The sequence below is a fragment of the Choloepus didactylus genome, chromosome 9 (assembly GCF_015220235.1).
Source record: "Choloepus didactylus isolate mChoDid1 chromosome 9, mChoDid1.pri, whole genome shotgun sequence".
NCBI classification, from domain to species: domain Eukaryota; kingdom Metazoa; phylum Chordata; class Mammalia; order Pilosa; family Megalonychidae; genus Choloepus; species Choloepus didactylus.
In genome coordinates, this window is record NC_051315.1 from 132,123,895 (window position 1) to 132,150,678 (window position 26,784).

The following is a 26,784-nucleotide window of genomic DNA, read 5'->3' on the forward strand; positions in this document are numbered from 1 at the left end:
CAGACCAGGTGTGCACGCCACAACTGCTCCCTCCCTCACACTAGCATGCAAGCCCACGTGGGGGGCCTCTCATGCCCCGGGTCAACCCCTGCCCTGAGGGTGGGCAGGGGAAGGGGGGCACCACAGAGGGGGGCACTCATGGGCGGGCCTCACTTCCGGCTGTGCTGACTCTTCTGCACGGAGAATCCCACGCTCAGTATCACTCATCGGGCTCTGCACAGAGCTTCACCTGCCAGCTCCCCACACTGGCTCTATGTTCTGGGGTCCCCAACAGCCCCTCTAGCTGCAAACAAGGAGTGGGAGTCCAGGATCAAACGCCTGCACTAAGGCCCCGGCACTCAGAAGCTGTGAGAACCACGCCAATCTCCTGCCTGCTCACAAGGCCGGCTGAGAAGCTGTGGTGGGCTGGGGCAGGTCCTCGGCACCCGTTCCCGAGAGCCTGCCCAGTCCTGGCAGCGGAAGCAAGGCCTGCCCTGGCCGCGTGCTCACGCCTGTCTCCAGCTTCCTGGGGTGGGGCCTGTTTCCACAGTGTGAGCCCAGTGCTGGTTGAACGCAGGCAACAGGCTTGAGAGGCCCTGAGCAGGGGCCAGGCCCAGAGCCTGCTTCAGCGCCTGCCCCTTTAGAGCTGGCCGCCCCAGCCCCAGGCCCAGCCAGGACAGGTCTGCGAGATGGGATGCCACACGGTCCTGTGAGATGCAGCCTGCTGACATGCTCTTGTTCTAGCAGCTTCCTCAACCCTGCTGGGGGCCTGAGCTTTCTGGATCTGGCCGGTGGTGTCCACTGGCTGCTTGGAACCCCGGCTCCCAGTGGCCTGGTCTGCTCTGGTCCCCACTTCCTACGGGCAGGTGACCTTGGTGAGGAGTGTGGCATCTTCAATGAAGCATCTGCACCACAGGCTTCCTGGGACCAGCAGCTGTGCCGACAACAGAATGGAGAGCAGCCGGCCCCGTCACTCTCTTAAACCACACGTGGGCCCTGTGCTCCCTGAAATGCCCCTGGCCAGGCCCTGGCTCCAGTTCTGCCCTCTGAGGTGGCTGTAGGGTAGAAGCTCAGGGCCAGCCCTCTGTGCTGCAAGGGACTGAGCCCACACTCCAGGCAGGAGGCCAGATGCTGCCCCAGGAGCTTCCGTTGAGAATGTAACAGGTCCTGACTAATGGGAGGGAGATGCCTGCAAGCCGTGGGGCTGGCACGCAGCAGCGGCCCATGCCCTATTTAAGAGCAGAATTCCACGCAACAAGGTGCTGGCGTGCTGGGAGAGGCCAGTGCTATGGGGTCTGCAGCAGCCTGTGCCACGTCCCCACGTTGCCCAGACGCCCCGGAGGGCACCTGCCCGACCCACGCTGCCTCTCGGCTGGACCAGGGTCCAGGCGCTGGCTCAACGGGCCACACCTGCTGTGGCAGCGAGTCAGCCTTCAGCCTGGCCAAGGCTCCTGGCCTGTCCTCCTGCTCCGAGGGCACCGGCACCCATGGCAGCCTCTCCCATCGCTGCCACCTGCAGTGCTGGTTCCGGCGAACTGGCTGCTTCCCAACAGAGGGGGGTGGCCCCCAGCCGGGCCTGTAAGGCCAGGGACCCCTGCCTGCCCTCCTTTGTACCCCAACTCTCTGCCCAAGCAGTGACAAGGAGCAGATCCACAGACGGAATGAGCAGGCAGTTTGCACAAAGCTGCCGCCAAAGGCGGGTAGTTAGAAGGGGCGGCTCTGTCTCCCCATGCACCCCTCTGGGAGGCCTGGGGGAGCTGGAGCAGGGCGTGAGGGGTGGGGATAGGACACGAAGAAGGGGTGGCTCTGTCTGCCCACCGCCTGGTGACAGATGCAACAGCTGGTTTATTCCGTGACCATCACAGCAAGCTGCCCCTCCCACTGCTTGCGGATGGGCACTGCCTTTGAAAGTGACCAGTGGCCCGAGGTGGTCAGCTGGGGCCCTGAATAGCTCATGGCCACAGCTCCTCATGTCGGCAATGACTAACCCACAGAGAGGCCCAGTGTGTGGACTGAATAGGCTCAGTCTTCCAAATAGCCCAGGACTCGTGTGCAAGGTTCACACACATCTGTGTGTGGCCCCAAGTGCAGGAGGCTCTGCCAGCAAAGGCTGCGTTTCTCTTACTGATACCAGAGCTGACAGTGTTGGCACTGAAGCACAAACCACCTATTTTGATTTTTGTCATTAACCGATAAGCAAAGACCAAAATTACGAAAAAGGGAGGACTTTACATATTCAAGTACACACTGCCACTGCTCGGTGGACAGTGGGCCTGGGGCTGCGAGAGGGAGGCCGACCCGGCAGCCGAGCTCCTGAGAAGCCGGGGTGGGGCCCGGCAGTGGCCCCATGTGGCTGAGCACTGATCCCTGAGCAGGCAACAGAGCTACAGGCCTGGGCAGGGGGCTGGGGTGCCACAACCGCCACGACGTCCCCACTCGCAGCAGAGTGACCGACATGTGCCCCAGAAAGAGGTGGGGCTTCCGGCTGAGCTCTCGGCTGCTCCTCGGGGACAGGGGCCTGCAGTGTCCTTCAGACCCTTTGCGCCATACCTGGGTGCCCTGTGGGCCCTGGCCCTGGCCTTCCTGGCTCCCTCCCAGGGCAGGGCCGTGTCGGCTGTCATCAGAGGACGCAGGGGCCAGAAGTGCTTCAGCCTGAGGCGCATCTGGTGACCACGTAAGTAACCCTGGAGGCTATTTTGTGTGTAGCTCAGAAAGGTGCGGCTCCAATGAAGAGAAGAAGGGACTCCTGCAGGAGTCTAAACACCTAATGGGGCTGGTAACACCCGACATAACCACCCATCCGTCCTCTGACATGTAAACTGACAACATGTAGTTTCTTGGTCAGGACCGTCACCAGGACGTTGGAGAAAGCCGCCAAGCAGTGGTGAGGAGAGGAAGCAGGGCCCGGAACCACGCGGGAGCCTTGAAGCTGGGCCTTCCGCAGAGCCCTCCGCGCTCCCCTGCCCAAGGGCTCTCCGTCTCTGTTCGTGTCGGAGTTCTTCATTTTCTGAATGTTCTCGGCGTTGTCATTTTCTGCTGCACTGGACCACGTTCTGTGGCTCTGGTATTTTTCTCTCCTTGAGGACACCAGTGGTGGCTGTCTGGACGGTGCCCCTCCGCCTGAGGCCTGTCCTCCAAGGGCTCCGCTTGGCCTCATTTGCGTCTCTACTTCCTGGGGGGGGCTTTCACCCACTTCTGGGCCACCCTGAGTGCCAATGCAGGGTGACCTCGGCAGGCTGTTTAGGCCATTGGGGACCCTCTGGGTCAGCTTTCTGGGGGGCTGGCTTAGCCTCAGAAGAGGGTCTCTAGTCTTCATCCTGGGGGTGGAGCAAGGGGGGCAGGTGGGCTCAGTCCCACACCATGATCTGAACCTGACACCCTGTCCCCATCCAGGAACCCTCTGATGTCTCTTCCAGAGAAGAAATGGGGGGAAGCAGGGGTCCAGGACCGTGGGGCAGCAGAGTGGACACAGAACTGAAGGCTTCTTGACAGCTGGCCTGGCCCGTCTGAGCCCCCTCCGCCCCTCGGCCCAGGTCCAGGGGCGCCGGCGGCCCCGTCTGTGGGTGCTGGTATCGTGGGAGGTGTGGGGTTTCTCGGGATTCCTGGCACTGGCTTGGGAGTTGGTGCCACCTGGCCACCTGCTTTCCACAAGTCTGTGATGCGCGCTCCTGTCTCGTCCTCCCGTGTATGGGTTGATGACGTTTTGCAAAGCCCTGTGACACCAGGGGTGGTGGGGACTCCAAAAGCAGCTGATGCCAGCCCGCCGCCACAGGGCTTGCTCAAGGTGCCATGCCAGCCAGCGTGATCTGAGGGCAGGGGTCCCTGGCACCTGTTGAGGCCTCAGAACTACAGGTGTGTGTGGGCCATGCTATGGCAGGCTCCCACGACAGCCACCCCATGCCCAGAGCTGCCCGGTGAGATGACAGCAACGAGAAAGCGCGGCCGCCCTTCCGCCACCCTGGTGGCACAGCACGTGTGGTCTCTGCGCCCGTGGCTAGTGCCTGGGGAGTGCCAGAGCAGCAGAGGCAGGCAGGCAGGGAAGAGGGCCCATCGGGGGCAGCTGCCCGGTCCCAGGAGAGCAGGGCCGACAGAGCCCGTGTCAGGCCTGAGCGGGGCCCTGCCGTCTCTGGGTCTGCTGACACTGAGGGCCCTGACCTCTGTGGGGAGACTCTCACTGCCCCCAAGTTCCTTCCATCAGGCAGACTCTCCCCAACCCGCATTCCCCTGGGGGCCGCCTGTCCACCCCGGGAGCTGAGCTCGCATCCTCCAGGGAACGTGCAGATGTGCCTGGGCCTGCAGGGAGCCCTTACTAGGCTTCCTCCCAGCCTCGGCCCGGCAGGCCTTAAACAATGGCCCAAACCGGAAGCCCCAGCTTTGGGCTTTTGGAGCTGAGCAGCTACCTGAGGTCTCCCAAATCTAAACAGCTGTTCAAGGCTCTTCTAGACCGTGGTTCCCAAGCCACTGTCTACCAGAGGCCCTCTGCTCAGCGCTCAGGGGCTCACCAGGCCGAGGGTGAGACTCGCTCTCCCAACCCCACGCCTCACACACGGCTCGGGGACTGGGGGTGAGGCTGCCCGGCTGGGCCGAGGCCAGCACCCGAGTACCACAGTGGCCGGGCCGAGGGCGTCACCGGCGGGAGCCTGAGGCCCGTCTTCTCCCGTGGCTCCGGGAGGGGCCTGCTGTCTCGCCAGGTGAACCCAGTACTGGGTTAGAGAAGGTCGTGAAATACCTAGAAGTTTCTTACTGTCCATTTTCTGCCTGTTGAGGGGGTTGGTGCCGTAGAGCAGTGTGTGGGCCTCCGAGTGCACGGCCTGCAGCTCCTCCAGGGTGGCCTTCCGCCCGCGGATGCACTGCAAGGGACACAGAGAGTCAGGGCCTGCCTGCCAGGGGCTCCCACCGCGGCTGAGCCAGGGGGCGGCACTGCCAGGAGCGTGCACACGGCCTGTGCTTCCCTTGCAGCCACAGCAACGTCACCCAATATGGAATTCAAGGCACTTCAGGTGGTTCAATAACCATCAGAGAAGACTAATTCCAGCTGCTGACACCTTAGCCTTCACCGTCACACAGATGTTCTGACATCAGAGCATCACTTCCCTTCCTGCCTGCCAGGTCTGCCTCAAAACCGAGCGGCGTGGCGTGGCCGCACCCAGCCACCTCCGAGGACACCCAGGCCCGAGCACAGCACGGGGGTCGATGGCGCAGACCAGCTCGGTACCAGCTGCGCGGCTCTGAAATCCGCCTCCCACAGCACACCTTGGGCTTGGAAAGTCTTCAGGTGAAGACTCCTGAGCTATTTTCAGATTTTCCTAGAAACTAGCATAAGAAATTCTGTTCTTTGGTTCATCTACCTTTATTTAACCCGGTAAAGAGCTGGGGGCCTGAGAAGGCGGTGGAGAGCGCTCTGCTCCGCGGGCTCTGTGTGTCTAGGGTGAGGCCCGGGCAGGAGACTGGGCGGCCGCCCAGGGAGGGCCCCGAGAGTGGGGGAGCCCGTCTGCTCCCCGGTGAGCCTCGCGTCCTCCCACCTGTGTCTGGGTTTCCCAACACGGATGGGGTGCATGGCTAGGGGACTTCGGGGGCTCCCCTGGGGCCCAGGCCTGGTGTCTCCTGCAAGGGGCTCTGCGCATTGGGGTCCCCTCATGGAATCAGGAGGGGGCTGCAGGGCAAGGCTGGCGCCCGGAGTCCTGCTGCTTGTTTCCCCCTCCCCCCACCCAGGGCAGGGAGCCCCAGGGGGAAGCTGGTCGGGGGGATTCCCTTCCCTTGGCTAACGTCAACTCCCCAGAGCCACCCGCCCCTGCACTCAAGTCCCTCGTTTGAAAAGGAAAAGGTGCAAACTGTTTCCAACCTCAGAGAGTTAGCTGGTGACTCCACCCCAAATCTACTTTCATTTCCACGTGAGGGGAAGGCGAAGATGGAGGGGCTCTGCTTGGGGGGTGAGGCAGGCAAAAGGGTTCCACCAGCCTTGCACCCTGCCAAGCCGAGGCAGGGGCACGCTCCCCCGTCAGGACCACTCAGGCAGTGTCTGGGCAGCTCGTGGGTGTGCCACCGGCGCCACACGGGGCTGGTGTGGAGGTGGGCTCAGGGATGTGGCCCACCACGCCAGGAGGCCTGGCCTTGGGCCACGGGTCCTTGGCAGGGGGGGACCGAGAGTGTGGTCTGACGGAGCAGACAGACCAGGCAGAGGGGTCAGGGCAAGGTGGCTGTGAGGCTGATGCTGGGCCTGGCCGTGGAGCGGCAATGGACAGGGGAGTGTTGTGACAGGATCGCCTGCCGGGCTAGGGGGCAGCGGCCGGGCAGCAGCAGCCTGGCCCAGGGGGACTGACGGTGGGTGCCCCGTGGAGGCAGGGACCAGCTCAGGGGGAAACTGAGGCTGCAGAGTCACAGGGGAGGCTGGGTATGCAGAGGCGGGGGTCGCTGTAGGAGCCGAGGGGCAGGAGGACAGGAAGCAGGCGGTTGCGAGGAGTCTGCTGGGGCCTGTCCTCACGCCATCACGCTCCGTTTGGCTCCTGCCCTCACAGCACCCGCCTCCTCCAAAGCACCTAGTTTTCACGGTCACCAGTGCACTGCCCACCTCGGCCCCCTCTCGGCTGGTGCTCCTGACTAGCCGATCTGTGGTGAGTGAGCACAGGAGTGTGGGAAGAGTGGGCTGCGGGGTCAAGTCTGAGCTCAGTCCCTCCTGGCTGTGGGGTCGGGCGTCCCCCCTGCTTCCAGCCCTCTGTCCTTGTCTGGGTCCGCACTGTGGCCTGGGGGGGAGGAGCCCGTGGGACGGCGGCTGGGTTGCTGCTCATTTCCTTCATTCTAGTGTTCCCACCAGGAGCACCGGTGTGGCCTGAGAGCCTCTGAGGGTTACGGGGGCAGGCGCTGCCCGGGCTGGGAAAGGACGGAGGCCACACAGGTGAGCGCAGCAGGCAGGGAGCTGTGGCCCTGGGCACCCCCAAAACAGTTGGACTGCAGGACCGGGTTCTGGATTGCAGCAAGCGAGATGCAAAGTCCAAGTGAAGGAAGAACTTCTGAATCAAGGTGCCACTGGACTACGCCATGTGGAAAGGCGCGGCCACCCGTACTTGGGGGTGAAGCACAGCCAGGAGGGATCAGCGAGGTGGGGTGTGGGTGCCCACTCGGAACAACAGCTCCTGGAGAAACTCTCCAAGTGGCAGTGACGGCCACCCCTCCCCGCCCGTTCTGGGAAACCGGTGTCCTAAGGACTCGTCTCCCTTTGACTCCTGGCATGAACTCTGGGAGGCTCCTCATGGAGCCGAGCCTGAGGGCCGAGGCCAGGCAGAGTGGCCTTCCTGCGGCCCCTGCCCCTGCCCGTGCCCCTCCTTCCTAGGCGCTGAGGCAGCCCCCTGCACCCCTCCTGACGAGAGCTGACCCTGTGGGGAACAGAGCACCACACCCACGCTGGCCATCGGACACCGACAGGCCCACATGAGGCCTTTGCGCGCAGCACCCGTCTGTGAGTGCCCAGGGGGCACCCCAAGTGGACACGCTCTGCCAGGCCTCCTGACAGGGCCTGGCTGTGCCCACGAGGTGGTGCGACACCTGCCCAGGTTGGGGAGTTGTATCAAGAGCCCCGGGGCCCCGTCTCTCCTGGCCGAGCCTTCCAGCACGGAGAGGCCGAATGCTTGGAAAAGGTGCTCGGCCCATTTCCTACCCCGTTCCACACCTCTCGGTGCCAAGCTGAGCCGGGCACAGCTGGGCCAGAAGGCGCTGAAGTCTGCAATGCCTGCACCCCCAGCCGCCCACAGGTTCAAGGACAGAGCCCTGGGGGTCCCAGACTGAAGGCCTGCGTCCCGAGGGGCTGTGACCTGCAAATCATGGCCCCGTCCCGTCCTCACGTCTGTCCCCTGCCAACTCCAAGGACCCAGGTCCAGGGCTCCTGGGCCCTCGCTCGGCTCTCTCGCTTCCTCGGGGAGGCCTGAGGTCCCTCAGCGTGGGGTGTCCACCTGTGCAGCCACTCTGGGGTCTGCTCTGCCCTGGGCGGACCCTGGCGTGCTGGGGCCAAGGGGCAGCAGGAGTCAGTCGTTCTGCCGGTCACGCTCCAAAGCAGGACGTGCAGCCCATGTGGGCCAGAGTCGCGCTGGAGACGGACAGGCGCGCCGGGGCCTCTGCCTCCATCGTGCGGGGGTGTCCTCCCGCAGCACCTGCTTCCTTGAGTCCCGGGGACCCTCTGCTGGTTGGGGGACACCCTCACCTGCTCATCCCTGGGCACACCCACCCGTGCCTGAGGAAGGTGGAGGAGAATCATCTTTTTTTCTCCATGTTTTCCACTTTCTTATCCCTGCTTTTCTGGCTGAGAAACTACCTAGGCCTCTGGGCCTGAGCGGATGATCCTGGGGAGGGGGCTTGGGAGGAGGATAGGCGGCCACAGCAGCCCATCTCCAGCCCAGCCCAGCACCCACCAGGTGATGCTGCCCCCAGTGCGGGAGCCGGCTGAGACCCTGTGCCTCCAGTCACCTCCGGCCGTCTCCGGAAGCAGCTGCTGTGCAGCGGGCACGTCGGGACAGGGTTCCAGACCAGGCTTCTGTGCCCCTCCAAAATTCACCCATCAGTAAAACTGGAGAAGACGGTGCTCCTTGACACAGACTGACTTAGCTTCCTAACCCTTCCAACTGCCCGAGGAGGGGATATAGACACCCAGAAACCACCACGCCAGGAGCCCCAGGGACAACGGTGGCCCCACAGGCCACATCGACGCCTCAAACTTATATCCTCGGCTGCCGCCCAGGCCCAGCCAGGCCTCCGGCAGCTGGCCGAGGAGTGGCTGCGGGTGGTTTCAGCTGACCTCAGGCTTTCCCAGGTCACTCTGCTGAGCAGCCTGGCCTCCTGCCTCCACCCCGAGTTCTGTAGGATTCCCAGTGTGGGGAGGGGACCCCGCAGGACCCACTAGGTCTACAGATGAGGAAGCTGAGGCTGGGAGGTGCCTGCTTACCTGAACAAGGCCGCCCGCTCCCAGAAGACGGACTGGCAGCCTCTCCCTGCAGTCACCAGGGTGGTGGGCCCAGGGCTGAGCAGGTGAGGGTGTCCCCCCAGTCAAGCACTGCAGAGTCCGCCCCTCCTTGAATGCTGCTCCCCTGGCTGAAATCCGGAGGTGGCGGGAACTTCTGGGTGGTCTCCGGCTGAGCTTTCCTGACCTTGGCAGTGCCCTGCAGCCATGCTCGGGGCAGAGTGAATTCCAGGCCCCGCTGGCCCTACCCGGCTGTCGAGCAGGTCTGAGGACACCTGCGGTTACCGGTGCTAGGCGGCCAGGGTTGGGGGCACGGGCTGCGTGCACGAAGGTCCCAAGAACCTTCTAGGAGCTTGAGGCAGGGCAGAGGGCTCTCGGTTTGATCACCAACTTTGACCCACACTCAGACCCCAGCCAGGCTTTAGCCCCCACGTATTCACCGCCTCCCAGGCGCTGTAGCTCTGAGGAAGAACGCACAGGCTGGGGGCCTCTCCCACAGCCTCTGAGACTCTGAATTACTAAAGTAGGGGAATATTCTACGAAAAGCCACCAGAAGAGACTTGAGATGTCGACCCCTGTGGACCTCCAGACCCAGCCCTTGCGGTGGGGCTCCGAGGACGCCAGGCTGGGGGATCATTTCCCCATGGGAAAGGGCTGGAAGGAAACCAGACAGCGAGAGTGTCCAGCTGGAACGCCCAGCCGGGAGGCCGAGGGTGCGCAGCCCGGGCTGAAACACCGGCTGCCGGAGGGCAGGCGCCTGTGTGGCACACGGACCACTCTCCGCAAGGGCCCAGGGCGCAGCGTTACCTCGCACTTGCTGCGGAGGCCAGTCTCCTGCAGGCGGGACCAGATGCTCTGGATCCTCCCGGCGTGCTCGGGGTGGCTGTTGGTGCTCCCGCAGGCGCACTGGTGCTTCAGCATCAGCGTGTCGTACACCAGGCCTGCAGGAGGGCGCAGAGGCCTGCGGTGAGCGGGCGGTAGCCCTGGCCCTGGGCCCCAGGCCCCACCCAGGCCTCGCCCCCACCCCACGCCCTCTCCCAGCCCCTCCCTCCTTCTCCAAGGCCTCCCATCTCTCCCCCAAGCCCACTCCCACTTCACCCCAGGACTCACCCAGGCCTATCCCCTGGCCCACCCCCTATAGAAGCCACAAGCCCAGGCATAGCTGCCGGCTCAGAAGCTGTCCTGAGTGGGCGGCAGAATGGCCACTTCCTTGGCCATGGAAGCCAACATCACTGTTTCTTCAACTGCAGATGCCTTTAAAGTACAAGTTCGCCAACGGCCCTGGGTGGCCGGGGACAGACTGCAGAGGGAAGCAGCTGGGAGGCTGACGGGCCTGGCTGACCACCCGCTGGGCCCCAGCCTCGCATGCCAGTGAGAGCCACAAGAGCGCCGGGCACCACGGGAGCAGGAGTCGGGAGAGGCAGGCCCCGTGCACACTGGCGCTGACGTGAGAAGGTAGGGATCTGGGGCCTGCAAACGTCTGGGGCTCCTTGGGCATGGTCCTGCGGCCCGGGGCAGGGGCTCCCCCAGGTGCTGGGGGGCTCCTTCCCTTCAGAAACTCTGGGGGCTGGGCAGGAGCCCAAGCACAGAGGCACCCACAAACACAGGCCTCCTGACCAGGAACGTGCAAAGAGGGCCCCAAACCTCAGGCTGACCACTAATGACTGCGTGCACTCTCCATGCTGAGCTGAACGGGGCAAGGCCTGAGGGCACCCAGCTCAGAGCCGCCAGGGGCTGGAACCCTCTGTGAGGAGCCCGGGCAGCCAGAGGCCCCTCTGCGGGGAGGTGGGCGGGACACCCTGACCGAGCCAAGTGGCTGGTGTCATTGTCCCAGGTCCAGAAGGGGTCTGTCTGGGGGCGAGGCCTGACAAAGGGGGAGCAAGGGGGCTCTGGGACACCTCCCTCCAGGGTCCTGCACCCTGGACCCTCTGCCCGCCAGGACTCTCCTGTGAAGGGACAGGCTCGGTGGGTCTCCACCCCTGGGTGATGCCTGCAGGGAGGGGTACACTGCTGTCCCCACCAGCCCAGCCTTCCAGGGCGGCAGATAGCCCCGGCAGGCAGGTTGCTGCCAGGTGCTCATTCAGGTCAAACAGGTGGGCACACTGTACAAAGAGTGTGGGCTTCTGAGTCAAAACCATGAGCCCACTGATTGTGACTGTCTAAGCTGACCCATGACTGGTATCAGCTTTAGCAACAAGGAAACCACAACAACTCCCCTGCTCAGTCTCTTGTGAGTCGGGTTAACAGGACTCAGTCCCTTGCACCTTTAGAATCCTGGGGCACTAGCAAAATTGCATTCTGGGGTATGGGGCCTGAAAGTGAAAAACAAACCAATGGACAGATTAGGGGCAAGTTTAGAGGAAGTGCACAACCAGCGCACCAAGTTGTGTGGAGAAGAGCGTGCGTTTGAGTTTAAACAGCAAAATAAATATTGTAAAAACCGTTTATATAAATATATATATATGTACATATGCATAGACAACCCAACTGCCCTTCGGTAAATAAGCAACGGCCTGACATACAACAAAACCAACAGGAGACAATCGTGTTTGCCGACAGTGACTAAACATCTGGCCGGGACCTAAGGGGAGGACGCCCCCACAGCTGCCCATTCCAGACAGAGACTGCTACATGAAGTCACAGCAATCTGCATGGCTGACACATGGCTGAATCAGCCAGGACACCGTGCCACTAAAAACTAAAACACAAGCTACATCTTGGGATACAGATATGGGAAGACACCCGAGGTGGTGTGAAGCTGTTTGCACCCCAGAAAAACCTGTTCTTTAATCTAATCCTTTCCTATGGTGTGAACCCACTGTTAATAAGGCACAGCCCAGTCTGGACAGGATGGTCTTAATTGCATTACTGGAGTCCTTTATTAGAGAATGGAATTCAGACATACAGAGAGAAAGCCAAGGAAGCAACAAGCTGAAAACGACGAAACCTGGAAGAGAATGGGGAGACCAGCAGACGCCGCCATGTGCCTGGCCACGTGGCAGAGGAGCCAAGGATCGCCGGCAGCTGGTCTTTGGGAATAAAATGTTAGTTTGATGATGCCTCAGTTTGGATATTTTCCTGGCCTCAAAACTGAGTGAATAAATTCCTATTGTTTAAAGCAAACCATTTCATTTGCTTAAGCAATCTAGGAAAAACTAGAACAGATTTTGGCACCAGGAGAGTAGGGTACAGCCACTGCAAATATCAAAAAACGTGGAAACAGCTTTGGAATTGGGTAATCAGTAAAGGTGGAAGAACCGAGGAGCTTGACAGAAAAGGCCTAGATGGCTTTGAAGAGCCTGTTAGTGGAAATACGGACGCTAAAGGTACTTCCGATGAGGCTTTGTATGGGAATGATGAATGTCCTATTGTGAACTGGAGGAAAGCTGACCCTTGTTTTAAAGTGGCAGAGAACTTGGTGAAATTGAGTCCTGATGTTGGACGGAAGGCAGAATTTGAAAGTGACAAACTCGGACATCTAGCTGAGATTTCCAAACTAAATGTGGGAAGTGCAGTCTGGCTTCTCCTTGTAGCTTATAGTAAAAACAAGAGGAAAGGGATAAACCGAGAACTGAACTCCTGGGTAAAAAGAAACCTGAAATTGATGGTTTAGAAAATTCTGAGTTTCTGGAAAGAGAGTCTCCAGAGAATAGAGCCCCGCGTGAGGGTTTAACTGAACATGGAACCAGTCGGCCGTTTCGGTGCAAGCCGGGATTGGATATGCAGTTATCCGGGAAGGATCTGTGGGAAGGGACCCCTGCGTGCTGCATGCCAAACCAACATATCCTTTGAGAGATCTGTATGAACAGAACCACTGCCAACCTGGACAAAAGAGACAGAAAAAGGACAGACTGAAGGAAAAATCACTTCAAAGGCAGAACCGTGGAAGCTGAGGTCTGGACTGAAGCATCTTCCTGGGCCGGGAGAGTGGACCCCCCGACACGTGCGCTTGGAGAGGGCAGGTCTTCCTCCCCACTGTTCAGGGAGAGGGCTGCTGCCCCGGGTTCTCGGAGGCTGGAGCCCGAGCCCTGGGGACTGCGGAGAGCCTGGCCGCCATCCCGATGCCAGGGCGGGTGGAGCCTTCACCCCAGTGCTCGGGGAGAGCGAGGCTGCTGCAGCAGCACTTGGAAGGGGTGAGGCTGCCGCTCCACCAGGCCCCGAGGACAAAACTTCACTCCCCGGGTGACTCTCAGACCTTGAAATCTGATGGGGTCTGCCCTGTAGGGTTTTGGAATTGTTTGGCACCGGTGACCTCTGTTTTCCTTCCAGTTTCTCTCTCTGGGAATGGGAGTGTTTATCCTATGCCTGTCCCTCCTTTGTATGTTGGAAGCAGATACTTGTTCTCTAGGTTTCACAGTCCACAGATGGAGGAACTGTGTCCCAGGTCAGACCCGTAACTGAATGTGATGAGACTTGGTACTCAGCACTGTTTCTGAAATGATGAAATGAATGTATTTTACATGTAGAAAGAACACGTCTTTAAGGGGTCCAGAGGGTGGATTGTAGTTTGAAGCTATAAGTACCCCAGAAAAACATGCTCTTGGATCTAACCCATGCCTCTGGGTGTGGACCCACTGTAAGTAGGACCTTTTGATGAAGCCACCTCAGTTAAGGTGTGGCCCAGCTCACTCCGAATGGGTCTTAATCTTCTTACTGGAGTTTTAAAATAAGAGAATGAAATCCAGACCAAGAAAGAGAGAAAGTCAGGAAGCAAGAAGCTGAAATCAACGAAACCTGAAAGAGAAGAGAGAGCCCAGCAGACACTGCCATGTGCCTTGGCCTGTGGCAGAGGAGCCCAGGATCGCCGGCAGCCGGTCTTTGGGAAGAAACATCGCCTCGATGATGCCTTGATTTGGACATTTTCCTAGCCTCAGAATTGTGAGCGAATAAATTCCTATTGTTTAAGCCAACCCATTTCATGGTATTTGCTTAAACAGCCAAGGAAACTAAAGCAATACCCAAGACTGAGGGTAAAATAATAAGAGAATAACATGTTTGAGCATGATAGCCTCATTTTTGTAAAATAAATGTCTGTGTCTTTCTGTGTGGAAAGACAGCTAGCAGATTTACACCAAACTGCTGACAACTGCTACCAGTGAGGAGTGCGGCTGCAGAAGCTTTTACTTTCTAAGTGTTTCCATCTTTTTGCTTGTTTTGCTTTGTTTTTAGTAAGCATGCACTGTTTTATAAATTAAAAAAAAAGTAAAGTAGAGACAAACTAAGAAAGTCACCAGTGAAATGTGGGCTGCCAGGGGCCCGTCCAGGGACCTCAGGCTGACACTGGGGCGCCCTCCCTGTGAGACGGCTTTTGACCGTCCTCGGGGCACACTCTGTGGGCAGGATTTCCATGAAGCAACTGTGGTAGCTGGGACCAGTGTCTCCACGATACTTTTAAGAACCAAGTCACTTCCATAAATGACCAAGGACGTACATTTTGGAAAGGGCCGACTGGCTGATTTTATATGTGACTGTTTGCAGTTTCCTGGTTTCCCTTCTGAAAAGCCACAACTTCATTTCTGGATGACTAATACTTAACTTTTTCTCTGAATATGAATGGTGTCTTCTAAGACCTTAAAAAGAACACAGCCATGTTTTCAACGTGCAGAACAACAAGATGCTTTATGAGAACCACTGAAGAAGGATGGAACTGTTCTGTGTTCAGGTCACATTTTCTTGAAACGTCATTAAAAAGAAACCTGAAGTCAAAGTATTGTTAAGAGGCATCCTCGCTTCCCTGCTTGTTCCCGGAGGCCAACCCGCCAGGAAGCGAGCCCCCCTTCCAGGTTGGGGTGTCGGCTGTGGCTGGGCAGTGAGGACTCGGCCGTGTCCCTTGGCTGGGTGGGTGCCTTTCCCTCCTGCTATGGGTCCTGTTTCTGACTCCGGTGAGGTGCCCTTTACGCAGAGGCAGAGCTGCTGCCACGGCCTCCCACGCGGCCCAGGCGGAGGGTGACAGGACAGCGTGGGGCAGCACTGACAGAGCACAACCATTTACAGCAGAGGACGAAGAAATCCAGACATGAGAGGGAGGGGCTCCCTCAGTTTTGTTCTCACATGACTTTCAGTTTTACAGGGTACCTTAAACCTGGGCCTCAAGGTCAAGGCCCTTGACTTTGGCTCTGTTCGAGGAGAGTAAATGAAGAACTGTGAGCTCGTCACCTGTGACAGGCCCTGCATCCCCGAATGCCCATGTTGGCACACGAGGGGGGACTGCTCTTTGTGGCAGACCTTGGTGCTCTGGGCTTTTGACCCCAAGACAGACTCCGAGACCAGGAATCCATGGCCTAGCCCCTCCCGGATAAAGCAAGGTGCAGGTCAGGCCAGGTGCTGCCCAGGCCACCCGCTGGCAGCAAGGCTGGGAACCATGCCCAGTCCAGCCCTGGTGGCGAGCTGCTGTGAGCAGCCCCTGTCCAGCCGCGGCGCAGCTGTCCCTTCCTCTCGGGGCCATACAGGCCCAAGTGGCCCTCCCTGCACACAACACCTTACCCCGGGCCCAGAATCAAGGCACATGAGCCAGCCCCCAGCCACGGCGAAGAGTAGGGGTGTTACCTGTGGTGAACCTCGGCTTCGTGGGGGGCTCCTGCACGGACATGGGGAAGGTGGCAGACGCCGGGGAGGACTGCGCCCGGGACAGGGGCCGGTGGCCGCCGAACGACACAGGGATGCCGGCCGCTTCCATGGACGCCTGGTAGTTCCTCAGCTGGTGGATCCGCTGCTGCTCCAGGAGGAGGGCCTGCTGCAGGGGGGACAGGCCAGTGACACCTCAGGGGGATGTCCCGCCTCAAGTAAGAGCTGTGTGTGCGCTTCTCGGGAATCTCGCCTCTCCTACACTCACATGGTGGCACAAGGGCCACGGGCATTCCAGGCTGCTGGTGCCCTGTCGGCCCATCCTTCCACATCATCGTGTTCCACCGCATCATGGGGCACGGTGACATGGAAAAGTCTCCCCCCAAGGCCTGTCCCTGAGGTTCAGAGTAGGCATGAAGCGGACAGGGTCGCTGCTTCACAGTCTTTACATGTTACCAGGAAAACAGACCTTAAACTGAGAAATCCTAAACAAACCTGGACTTCTGCACGGCAATAGTACTAAGTGCCAAGTCAGAGTTTAACAGGAAGACCTGATCCAAGAGGGCTTCTCAGAGGAGGTGGTGAAATCCAGAGGAACAGTGAAACCAGGGAAAGGAGCACAGGCCTGGCAAGCACGGAGGCAGGAACTCGGAGAGACGGAAGGTGGGGAGGCAGGACGCCTGGGAGATGGGGAAGGGATGCTGGGGGCAGGAGGAGGATGCTGGGGAAGTGGGAGACGGGCCTCACAGGCCTTCCTGGAGGGCACTGGGTGGCCAGGGCAGACGTGAGCAGGAAGGGCTCATTGTGGCCGTGCTGCAGACACAGACAGTGAGCAAGCACAGATGATGTGTCGGTGCTGCACCGGCCTGGGGGGTTGGTGTAATTTTTACCGGAAATGGGTAGAAGGGAGATGGCAGAAACCAAGGGCTAACTTTCCTCACCTCCTGGGCTCTCACCATCACTTATTCCCAGGCCGGGAGAAAAGAACCAGCCCAGAAGGAAGAAACATCCCATTTAGGAGCCAGGGACTGGGGCCAAACTTGGGGGCCCCGAGGTGGGGTGCTGAGTGGGCTGGGAGGGGTGTGGGACCCCTGGGGGACAAGCCCCATAACCCCACTTGAGCCATTTTTCTAACCAAAATAACCAGAGTAAAAAGGGAACTAAACAAAATAAATGTTTTAGTAAAGAAACTGTTCACCAGGATCTGTGCTCCCAAGGGAAGAGCTGCCTTCCGCGGGAGAATAACCACAGAGACCTCAACCATGAAATGCTTCGAGGCTAGGAACCTGGGGTCCGAGCAGCAGGCTCCCCGCTCTCGGGAACCCCCAGCCTGTGCTGACGTAGAGCCGTGGAGAAGGGCTTCCGTATCTACTGCTGATGGTGACGGTGCTAACTAATCGCATCTCTTCTCTCCTTTGGATTTTAAACCAAGGGAGAAAGACATAAAGGAGCCAAGGTTTGGTATCTTCCAGAACTCTGGGGAGGCAAAGGGGAGAGAGGACCTGGGGCCTGAGAGGAGGGGAGATGCCTGAGAGTGGGGTCACTGAGCAGGTGAAGGAGGACGGAGCCTCCCAAGGGACGGACCCAGACGGGTGCTGGGGGCGGGTTTGGGCGCCCGGGGAGCAAGGGCCCCCCTCCTACTTCCCAGGCCCAGCGAGGGGGTAGGGGGACACCCTTGCCTGCCAGTCACACCTCGAGTTGGGCCTCAGCTTTCAAGAACAAAGTCTGCCCTTGGGAAGGCCAGGGACACACTGGGCCCCTGGGTGCATGGGTCTCCCAGGCAGCAGGGGCCAGCTGCCCCGGGGGAGGCAGAAAAGTGACCGCGCCCAGGCTCCCGGTTTCCTTCGTGGGGGGCTGCGCCAGGAGCCTGTGGCCACCTCTGTCAGGAAGAGGCACAACGTGGGCAGGGGTCCTCTGCCAAGCCCCCCTCCTTGCCAGTCAGCTTCCTTCCCACGCTGCCCACCCTGCTTGACACACACCTGGAAGTTAACCAGTGACCCTCGAGGTCCACACAGGCAGTTTAAAGTAAGTGGCTGCTGCATCTTCCGTTTACTTACATGAAATGCTAAGTGCACCACCAAGTGCCCTCACAGGGAATTCCGTTTATTATTCTCAAAAGAATACTGGAAATGAATGTTTTGAATAATTGTCTCATACTTGGAATACAAGGCTAATTTCCCAAGTAAATGCTGATTGTTTTGTCTTCTACAAGACATGAGTCCTAAAAATTATTTCTGTAAATACTTTCTAACTCCTAACCGCGTCATCACAGCGTTTGGTTGTAATAAGGAGCTGGCTTCCTTCCGGCACTTCCATGCCCAGGCATGGTGCAGACAAGGAGTGATGACCCTGGCCTGGGCCTCATGGAAGGCATGCAACAGACAGGCGTCTACTTGGCATCTGCACAAGACCATGGCTTTCTTTGGTTGTCACAGCCTCTCGATTTTTAGGGCTTGATAAACTAGTGGTTTCAGAGCCCAAGTTGCTCTAAAGTGACCCTGAACGGAAAGGCCAGCTGCCCTGGGAAAGAAACTGAAAAAGCATCACCCACGCCAGCCCCTGTGGTGTCTTGCCCGAGGCCTGCAGTGTGGGTGGAAGCCCGAGGGAGAGCCCCAGGGGAATGCTGCAGGCCACAGCCGCGGGCACAGGGTCTCCTGAGGCTGAGGACAGGGTGCAAGGCTGCCTGTCAAGGTACTATAATGGAGCATATTTCAGTTCAGCAGAAAGGAAATGTTGGCCTATTTCCCAGTCACTCTCCTGTCCCACTGCAGTGGTGCTGGGCGTGCAGGTGCGACTCAGGCCACATGCCTGGACTGTCACCAAGCCCAGGAGCAAGTCCAGAGAGAGGGGAGAGGATGGTCAGGGGTCCCTGCACCCCCGAACAGAGCTGCCACGGCCTGAGGATATGGTCGAATGGCATCCCTCAGCTCCCCTAACTCTCGTTTCCTGCTCCTCAGGCAACCAGGAGCCTTCCTGACGGCTCTCCCGCTGCTAAGACAGGGCTGCCTACACGCTGGCCAGCTGTCCTGTCCTGTGTATCTCTGTTGACTTGGGGGTTTATGTTTCACTGTAAATTAGTAATTACTAGCTGGATGTATGGATCAGTCTCTCTAGAGTTTGGTTGCTGTGTGTCGGGGCCCCGAAGCCGGCCCAGCTCTGGGTTCCTGGATCCCAGCATCTGGACCGATGAGGCCCTTCAAGTCCCTGGAGGCTCCTCGGCCCCGAGAGGCTCTGGGTCAGGTCAGCCCCTGCCCACCTTTGAGATCAAGTAACAGATGAAGCCCCTCGCACCACCTTCAGTGGTTACACTGAATCCTCCACACACTTGTATTCTGTGTCAACCTACAGGCTACAGACCTGAAGGAAAACCACCCGCAGGGAACTGGGGGCTTGAGCTTGACTGGAGAACAGGTGCCTTTGTCTCCACGGCATCACCCCACCACCTGCGCCTCCCAGGGAAGACGGGCAGAGGGTCTGCAAAGTTGGAGGAGCCCCTGGGCTCACGGCGGCCACTGCCCGACACCCCCCACCCCTGCTCTGCTGTTGCGTGGCCCAGGCAGGGGCACCTGTCTGAAGAGCAGCTCCTGCTCCGTGGCCTGGCGCTGGCCTGGCTCTCCCTCCCGTGGGGGCTCTGCTACTTCCTCGTCGCTCTCGACAGGCTCCTGCTTGACCTGCACGCCCAATGCATGCGCCTCCTTCTGGCTGCAGAGCCGGTCCAGGAACGGCTCCTCCAGGAGGGCCTGGTGCTCGCGGAGCTCCTCCTCCGTCTCCTCGGGGTGGCTCTCAGGCTGCCGGGCGGGCTCGCTCGCTTTGGGCATGATCTGCAAAGGCAGAGGGAGGGACACGCTGTTGGCAGGGAGGGCTGGCCAGCAGCCCCGGTTTCAGGAACCCAGAGGGGTTGAGGCCTGGGGGGCTCACCCCCTCTCTCCCGACCATAGAATTTACCTCATCTGTGAGCATTTACTTCTCTGTCCTCCTTACAGTGGGCAATCCCCGTGAGGCTAGGGGCCACTCTGACGCATCCACATGGCAGTGATCAGCTGTTAAACATTTGCCAAGAGGCTGAGCTGATGGGACAGAGCCTCCCAGGCAGCGGGGGCAAGATGAAAAGGGGTGAGGGGGATGGACTTCAGGGCACTTTGGGGAGCTGCAGGGCAGACCAGTTGGGTAGGCTGGGAAGGGCCTCGCTCACCCTGTGAAGACTCTAAACTCAGGACCCCAAGGCCCTGGGGCAGAAGCCAAGCAGGCTGCCATTCCAGAAGCCTCTGCAGCAGAAGGCTGGCTAGCCAGGGGGCGAGATGAGGGGCCCAGCCCAGGCCCTGGCTGTCGGGTGGGAGAAGGGACAAGCCTGGGGACAGGCTGCAGCATCTAGGATCGTTTCCACGGTCCTCCTGCACATGGCTGCGAGGATGGACAGAGTTGGGGCTGAGACAGAGGGGGAGAGAAGAGGGCGGGAGCCTGGAGGAGCAGGAAGCTGGCAGAGAGGACACGTCCCTCACTGCTTCCCTTTCAGGCAAGGCCAGGTTCAAATCTGGAAGGATGCACTGAGGGCTCTCTCGGAGTAAGGGACTGACTGAACTGCTTTGTTTGCAAAATGGGAAAGAACATCCCTAACGCTCCGGAGCCCCTAAATCTAAGGGTCTGCCTGTGCTTGTGATGGGTCCATCAAGAGACAGCGCAGATGCCCTTGGCAAGGCTCTAGGAAAACGCACAGGTGCCCGAGCCCAGCTGTCCCGGTGAGCGACCCACACGCTGCCAGGGTGGATGTCCTCACCCGCTCCGCAGGAGGCCCTCCAGGGAGCCTTCCAAGGTCCTGTCCCAGTTGCTTTCTCACCCACACTACGAACAGCCCTTCCTGCCTGAACTAAGAACTAAGGTGCAGGAGACACTGTTGCATCTGCGTTGGTTCTATTTGTCTCGTTACCATGAGCTGATGGTATGAGATTTGCCCTTGGGTCCTGGCCGAGAGACATGGGCCCAGAGAGGTAGGAAAATGGAGGGCACCAGGCACACACCGCGCAGGCCGGGCCACCACGTGAGTGCTTGTCTTCCCTGCTAAGAAAACAGTAGAGCTTTTAGACTGTGCTCAGGGTTTATTTTATATGATCATCCCTTAACTTTGTTTATAAACCAACATTTTAAGTAAAGTCTAACTGTAAAAGCCAAGTCACAAACACCATTGGGTATATTCTTCATCTCTAAACCTAAGAAAGTTGATTTTCATTGGAAGTTTCCACCCAGCACCTGGAACCTGAGCAGGCCGAGGCGCCACAGCACGGCGAGTCACGCGAACCGGGGGTGGCCTGAGGTGCTGCGGACGCGCCTTCCAATCGTCTGCCAACCTCCTGCCCAGTTGCTTCAGCGCATTTCTCACACAGGTTTATCAAATAAAGGAGGGGGGAGGGGGTTCAAAAATTTGTTTTACCAACAGGTTTGAGATTTGTGATCATTTTTTGTCAGTCCTGCTTTTCCTTCTGAGCACCAGAGCAGGCAGGGCCCTTTCGAGCCTCGTGGTGGACAGAGCGCACTCAGAGTCGGGCACAGCTGGGCAGGTGGGTGCTGGGGGCCCTGCAGCAGGCAGACCTCGCAGAGTGGCTGACCTCGCGTGTGACACCCCAGCCTGGCTGTGGGGACCATCCCACTGAGCAGGCCGGAGGGCCTCTTGCTCTCCGCCATCCCTGCAGGGCCGGCGCCGAGGCTGCCTGTTGAGCAGTTCACGGGAGCTTACCAAGTGAGCGGGGCCCGGAGGACCCAGTGCCTTGGGAGAACAAAGAACAGGGCTGTTGAATGAAGTAGGGGCAAGCTACCTGAAGAAGGTGCCCCGTGACACAGGGCAGGTGAGGGGTTGCCAGGACAGCCGCAGCCAGGACGGACGTGGAAGCGGCGTTAGCCTTCAGGGGACAGAGACTTTGGCTGGGCCTGGAGGTCAGTGTGTGAACAAAGCTGCCACGGGCTCAGGACGCAGGGACAGGTGCACAGAGGCCTGCCGTGCCATGGCTCTGCCCACTAGCCAGTGGGGGGGTGCGAGCTGCTGAGGCTTCTCGGGAGGTGCCTGTGCCTTCTGTGCCTCAGCAGCGAGGGTGGGGCAGGCCTGCAGGGACACACCTCACAGGCTGCAGCCGGGTGGGGTCTGCTGGAAGCAGGGAATGACCGGGCCTGGGAGGGCTGCTGCTAAAGGAGCAGGAGGGAGGGGTTCAGGGACAGGTGCTGTCTGAGCGCCGGCCGGGGCGGGAGGGAAGTCCAGCCAGGAGGTGGAAGTGGAAATTGGAGGGTGGGAGTCAGGTGAAAAGTGAGGATGAAGCCATGAGCATGGATGCTCCATGAAAGGTTACAGAGCCAGAAAAATTAGGAGCGAGGCTCTAGCCTGACAGATACCCATTTTCAAGGGCTGAAAGGGAGAGAGGTCCCAGAAACAAACGCACTGAGAAGAGGGCAGAGGGCGAATAGGAGAGTGGTGTCGTGCCAGCAGAGGGTCGGAGGTCAGAGTTGAGGGGCCACAGAGCTCTTGGTGGGGCAGGCGGGAGGTGGCCCTGGAGTCAGGTCCTGGGAAACACTCAGGCCACACCCTGCACCGAGGGGCCCTTTCTGCACGAGACACGGGGAGAAGCCCCATACGCAGGTGCTCCAGCCCCCCTGAGGTCCAGGTGGCCCTCGGGGCTGGGGAGCAGGTGTCCGGCAGCCAGCAGGAGGGCCACAGGCACCTGGGTCACCCTGCAGGGCCACCTGTCCTGGAGACAACCAGAGGGCTCAGCCTGGAAGTGGATGGGAGAGCCTGAGCACAGCAGCCCCGTGGGGATGGGATGTCTGCCCCTGCCTGGGGCAGGGGACCCAGCCGAGTGAGGGCTGAGGAGCTAGGGGCCGGGGCCCCTGCAGCAGTGGAATGGCCTCTACCTGAGGAAACCATGTTATGACAAAACTGAGAATATTACCACAGGAGGAAAAAACTAAAAAAAGAAAAAAAGAAAAGGTGGGCAGCTGAGGGATGCGTATTTAGCGGCCAATCTCCCTTCCCTGGTTTTTCCCTTTTTTTTTTTTTAAATTTCAAGCCTATAGAAAAATGTCAAGAAAACTTCAAGAAATACTCATATGGTCCTCTCCTGGCTATATACAGGTAGAAAGGTGGATGACAGATGGAAGGACAGATGGAAGACTGCAGAGACAGATGACAGGTGGATGGACGGAGACGAGTGACAGGTGGATGGGTGACCGGTGGGTGGATGAGACAGGGAACCAGACCTGGCTGTAGACGTCTCTCCCAACCTCTTGGCAGCAGGAGCCGCCCAACCCAACGCCCTTGGCCTGCAGCGTCTGGCTCTTAACAAGGACTTTCTCCTACACTGACTCAGGCAAGCACCACACTTGGCACCTCTAACTTTGATGAATTTAATGAGCAAACCTACTGTGTTGTCCCTAACCAAGTTTCCCCACTGTGCCAGTTTCATCCTTCATGGCCTCTCCCAGATGCAGCTCGGGTCTGAGGACCACAGAGGACGTTACCTGCCACCTGTCTCCAAGTCCCCTTTAACCGAGAACACTGTGGCGAGGCTGGGCTTACTGAGGAGTCCGAGCACGCCTTGTGACCAGAAGTGATCCTGGCCTCCTGATCGGTGGTTCCGCCTGGCGCTCGGGCCAGGGATGCTAGCAGGACGCACCGAGCCCATCCCAGACGCGCCCGGCAGGAGCTGCGAGCCGAGGCACTGCCCCGTATGGGTGCTGGTGAAGCTGCTCCTGGGCAGGGTGGCGCCTGTGGACTTCCCCTCCAGAGAGGTGCCGCGTGCCCTTGGCCGTGGGGACATCCTCCTCCTTTCTGTGAGTGATGCTGGACGTGTCAGAGCCTCGGGCTTCCCCTTCGTGACTGCCACGGTGCCCTCTCCAGGTGTGGGTCCTCCTGCCACCAGCACAGGCTCACGCCCTGCTCCCCTCTCCCCAGTCGGCCTCCTTCCTCTAACCTCACACTCTTTGGAAGCCCCCTGAAGCCGTGACCCCCATTCCCACAGCCCAGTTCTGGCAGGGCCTGCTGCCCTCTGAGGGGGCTGGGGGGGGCAGCTCTGGGTGGTCAAGGAGCATGGGGGGACCCAGAGCAGCACTGGCTTCTGATGAAAATGGGGGGATTTGGGCCGAGGGCCCTAAGTCCTCTCCAGACAGGCTGTGACAGGCTGGACTTCTGTGAAGCAAACTCTGGGGCTGGCAGAGGGCCCCTGGGGGTCCCATCCCCACCCGCCTACTCAGGCCCCCTCGGGGCTGGGCCCGCTGTCCCGAGGCGCAGAGCGGCTCCGAGGGCCTCCTGACAGGCCCCGTGCGGGCGTCGCCATGGCAGCAGGGGCGGCAGTGCCAGGCCCCCTCCACGCAGATGCCCAAGGCTGCAGCCCTGGCCGGGCGGCCGGCTCAGCACTGACGCAGGCAGCTTGTGCAAGTGGCCTCCCTGGGGCTGGCCACAAATACGGGGCCCATCTTTTTTTTCTTTCTGTCTCCCTGTCTCTCCCTTTTGAAATTCATCTTTGCTTTTCACCAGCGAGGCTGTGGGCCGAGGCATCACGGCAGAGCTGGCTTCACGCGGGGGTGCTCACGCAGGGAGCTGGGGCAGTGAAAATGCTGGCAGCCAAACAGCAGCAGCTCTGACAAACAAATCAGCTCTTTGTCTTCCAATGGCCTTTTGGACATTCGAGGACCCCATTTTATCAATTAAGTAAGAACAAAGACACCTCCCTATCCGGAACAATACCTTTAAAAAAAATCAGACCTGCACTCAGGCCAAAAGCAAACTGGTAAACATCCTGGTATTTAAATGTACTGGACAGACTCGTAATTAGACCACCCAAATAAACAAGTCTGAGTTTTCGTATTCAAAACTGAGAATGTTGAGTTAAAGGGAAACACATCCAACTTGCAGGGACGCAGTCCAAACTTGGGCTTTGTGGGATTCGGATGATTGTGTGGCATTCAGAAACCCTGCAGGGATTGACGTCCCACGTCGCTCCACTTCAACCACAAAGCCTCTGTGCGCAGGCCGTGCGGCCGCACCAGCGCTCTGCTCTTCGCTGAAAGAAGGGCTCTGCCTCGGCGCACGTCACCCCACACGCAGGCCAGGCCCCTGAGGTCACACCAGACGCAGATGCAGCAGCTTCACCGCCACAGCCCAAGGCTCCACTCCTCTGTGCCCAGCATGGACTCTCCAGAAAGTTCCTTCACCCAGCAAACTGTGAATAAACACCGCTGCCTGAAAGGCCCTGCCCATGAGGCCGAGCTGACGCACGCCAGGGGAGCCCCCGCTATCGTTCCAGTTGTGGGTCAGACAGACACAAAGATGGCCGGCTCCAGCCACGGGTTTCCCAGCCAGACAAAGCAGCTCTCCTGGCTGTCATCATGGTTTCCTGGAGCTGCTGTAACAAACTGCCACAAACTGGGTGGCTAAGTCCCCATTGCTTTGGAGCTGGATGGCCAAGTTCAAGGTGTGGGCACAGCTGCCTCCCCTCGGGGGCTCTCTCCTCACCTCCTCTGGCTCCCAGAGGCCCTGGCACCCCTTGGCCTGCTGCCACGTGTGCAGCCAATGCCCGTCACCACAGGGGCTCCTCTGCGCTGGTCTCTTCTCGTCTTACAAGGAAACTGGTCCCACTGAGTCAGGGCCCACCCTAATTCCACGTGATCTTGTCTTAATTTCAATCCATTGGCAAAGACGCTATTTCCAAGTAAGCACATGTTCACAGGTACCAGGGCCGAGGGGTGAGCATGGCCTCTTGGGGGGCACAGCCCACCCCCTAACAGCTGTGGCCTCAGGAGAACCAGAGCAGCCACGGAAGGCTGCTGGGAGCACACCCACAGGGAACCCCAGTTCTCTCTCTCCAACTGTGCTCTGGGGCCAGGGACCCATGAGCAGGCCACACAAGCAATGGCCGCAGCCCCCAGTGCAGGCCAGAGCAGGTGCAGGGCAGGACCCCCAGCTCCCAGAAGTGGGCGTGGCGAAGGCTGTCAGGAGCGCCATCTCGAAGACAGGGGACGCCATCAGAAGCAGCGGTGCCAGGTGGTCACGGGTATGCTCCGTGTGCCCCCAGCGTCTCGGGAGAGCACCGTGTGAGCATCTCGGTCGGCTCCTCTGCCACCACACATCAGTCACACGAGAAACCCAGTGAGGCTGCTGGCTTCCAGGCCACCCTTTCCGAGAGCGCACGACACGTGAACAGGAGTCTCCCGCCTTCCCGAAACCCCCCGCCCGAGTGCTCAGATGGTGACACGGCGAAACCCACAAGCTGAGCTGTGACGGGGGGGTTGGGTGTGCAGGTCCTGCCCTCTCGCCCATGCGGGGAGGGGCTTTCAGGGAGGGGCTTTCAGGGTTCCCTCTGTGGCCCCGCCCCTCTTGCAGCTGCTCCAGGGCCCTGGGGGCGGAGACAGGGCCCCTGCGCTGAATTCCTAGGGCTGCGGCTAGCAGCGGGGCCTGGGCTTGAACTACACTGGGCCGGGGTCTGGGGCAGCTGCCACTCAGGGGCAGGCTGGGCTGGGAGCCGAGGGAGCTTGCCTCCTCAGCCATCTGTCTCCCAGCCCGTGATGGGCGCATTCAGGCGAAACCAGCCAACGTTTCAGGGGTCAGGCTCTACAGTCGGCCCCGGGGGCCTGTGTGCTGCGAGATCAAAGCTTCTGACCACCGTGAGGTGCCAAGCCACGTGGGGAGCAGCTCTGGGAAGAGGCGCAGGATTTCAACAATCCGCAGCCCTCAGCAAAAATTTCCCAAGCACCTGCTAAAGCGGGCGCCATGCCAGGCATCCTGGATCACTCGGTGGACACTGCGAGACGCATCGTGGAGCTGACACTCCAGCAGGGGAGTCAGCCCCAAACCAAAGGGGAGCTGCGGGGGCTGGCTGCTGGCAGGGGAGGGAGTGGGGGGGCCTCACTGCCAGGTGCCATTCATCAGAGCCCTGAAGGAGGCAAGGCCAGGGAACGGGAGCGGGAGGCTGCCCCACGCTGGGCGGTGAGCACTTCACTTAGGTCCCCGCCATTACCCAGACCCCCTTCTCGGCTGGGACCGGAGGGCCCGAGTGAAGGAAAGCAGGCGCAGCACACAGCGGCAGGCAAGAGCGGGGCCGACAGTGCCACTGGACAGGGCTGGTGGGACTAGCGCCTCGACCCCTCCAAGAAGGTGGCTGAAGTCGGAGGGGGGCTTTCCTTCCCCTCACTTCCGTCCTAAGCTTATGTGGGTCTCTCTAACCACTCGATCCTTCCACGTCTCACCCAGTTATGCCAGGCAAATCTCTGTCTTATTCCTTTCCTCCTTTCCTTCCTTAGAGAAAAATACAAAAGATCCTCGT

General features: G+C 59.7%; 1 protein-coding gene across 7 annotated transcripts in view; it reads right to left on the reverse strand.

Moving 5' to 3' along the window:
- The window catches only part of HDAC4 (histone deacetylase 4), a 367,147-nt gene that overhangs the window by 39,362 nt on the left and 301,001 nt on the right, over positions 1-26,784 (reverse strand). For 5 of the 7 annotated variants that reach the window (XM_037849277.1, XM_037849273.1, XM_037849274.1 and 2 more), the window contains exons 13-16: positions 19,054-19,308; positions 15,470-15,656; positions 9,731-9,864; positions 4,709-4,829 (exon numbers count right to left, since the gene is read on the reverse strand). In XM_037849277.1, the coding sequence (XP_037705205.1) occupies positions 4,709-4,829; positions 9,731-9,864; positions 15,470-15,656; positions 19,054-19,308 (697 nt within the window). The remainder of the gene's footprint in view (positions 1-4,708; positions 4,830-9,730; positions 9,865-15,469; positions 15,657-19,053; positions 19,309-26,784) is intronic. The other 2 variants (XM_037849278.1, XM_037849276.1) reach the window with 1 other exon arrangement.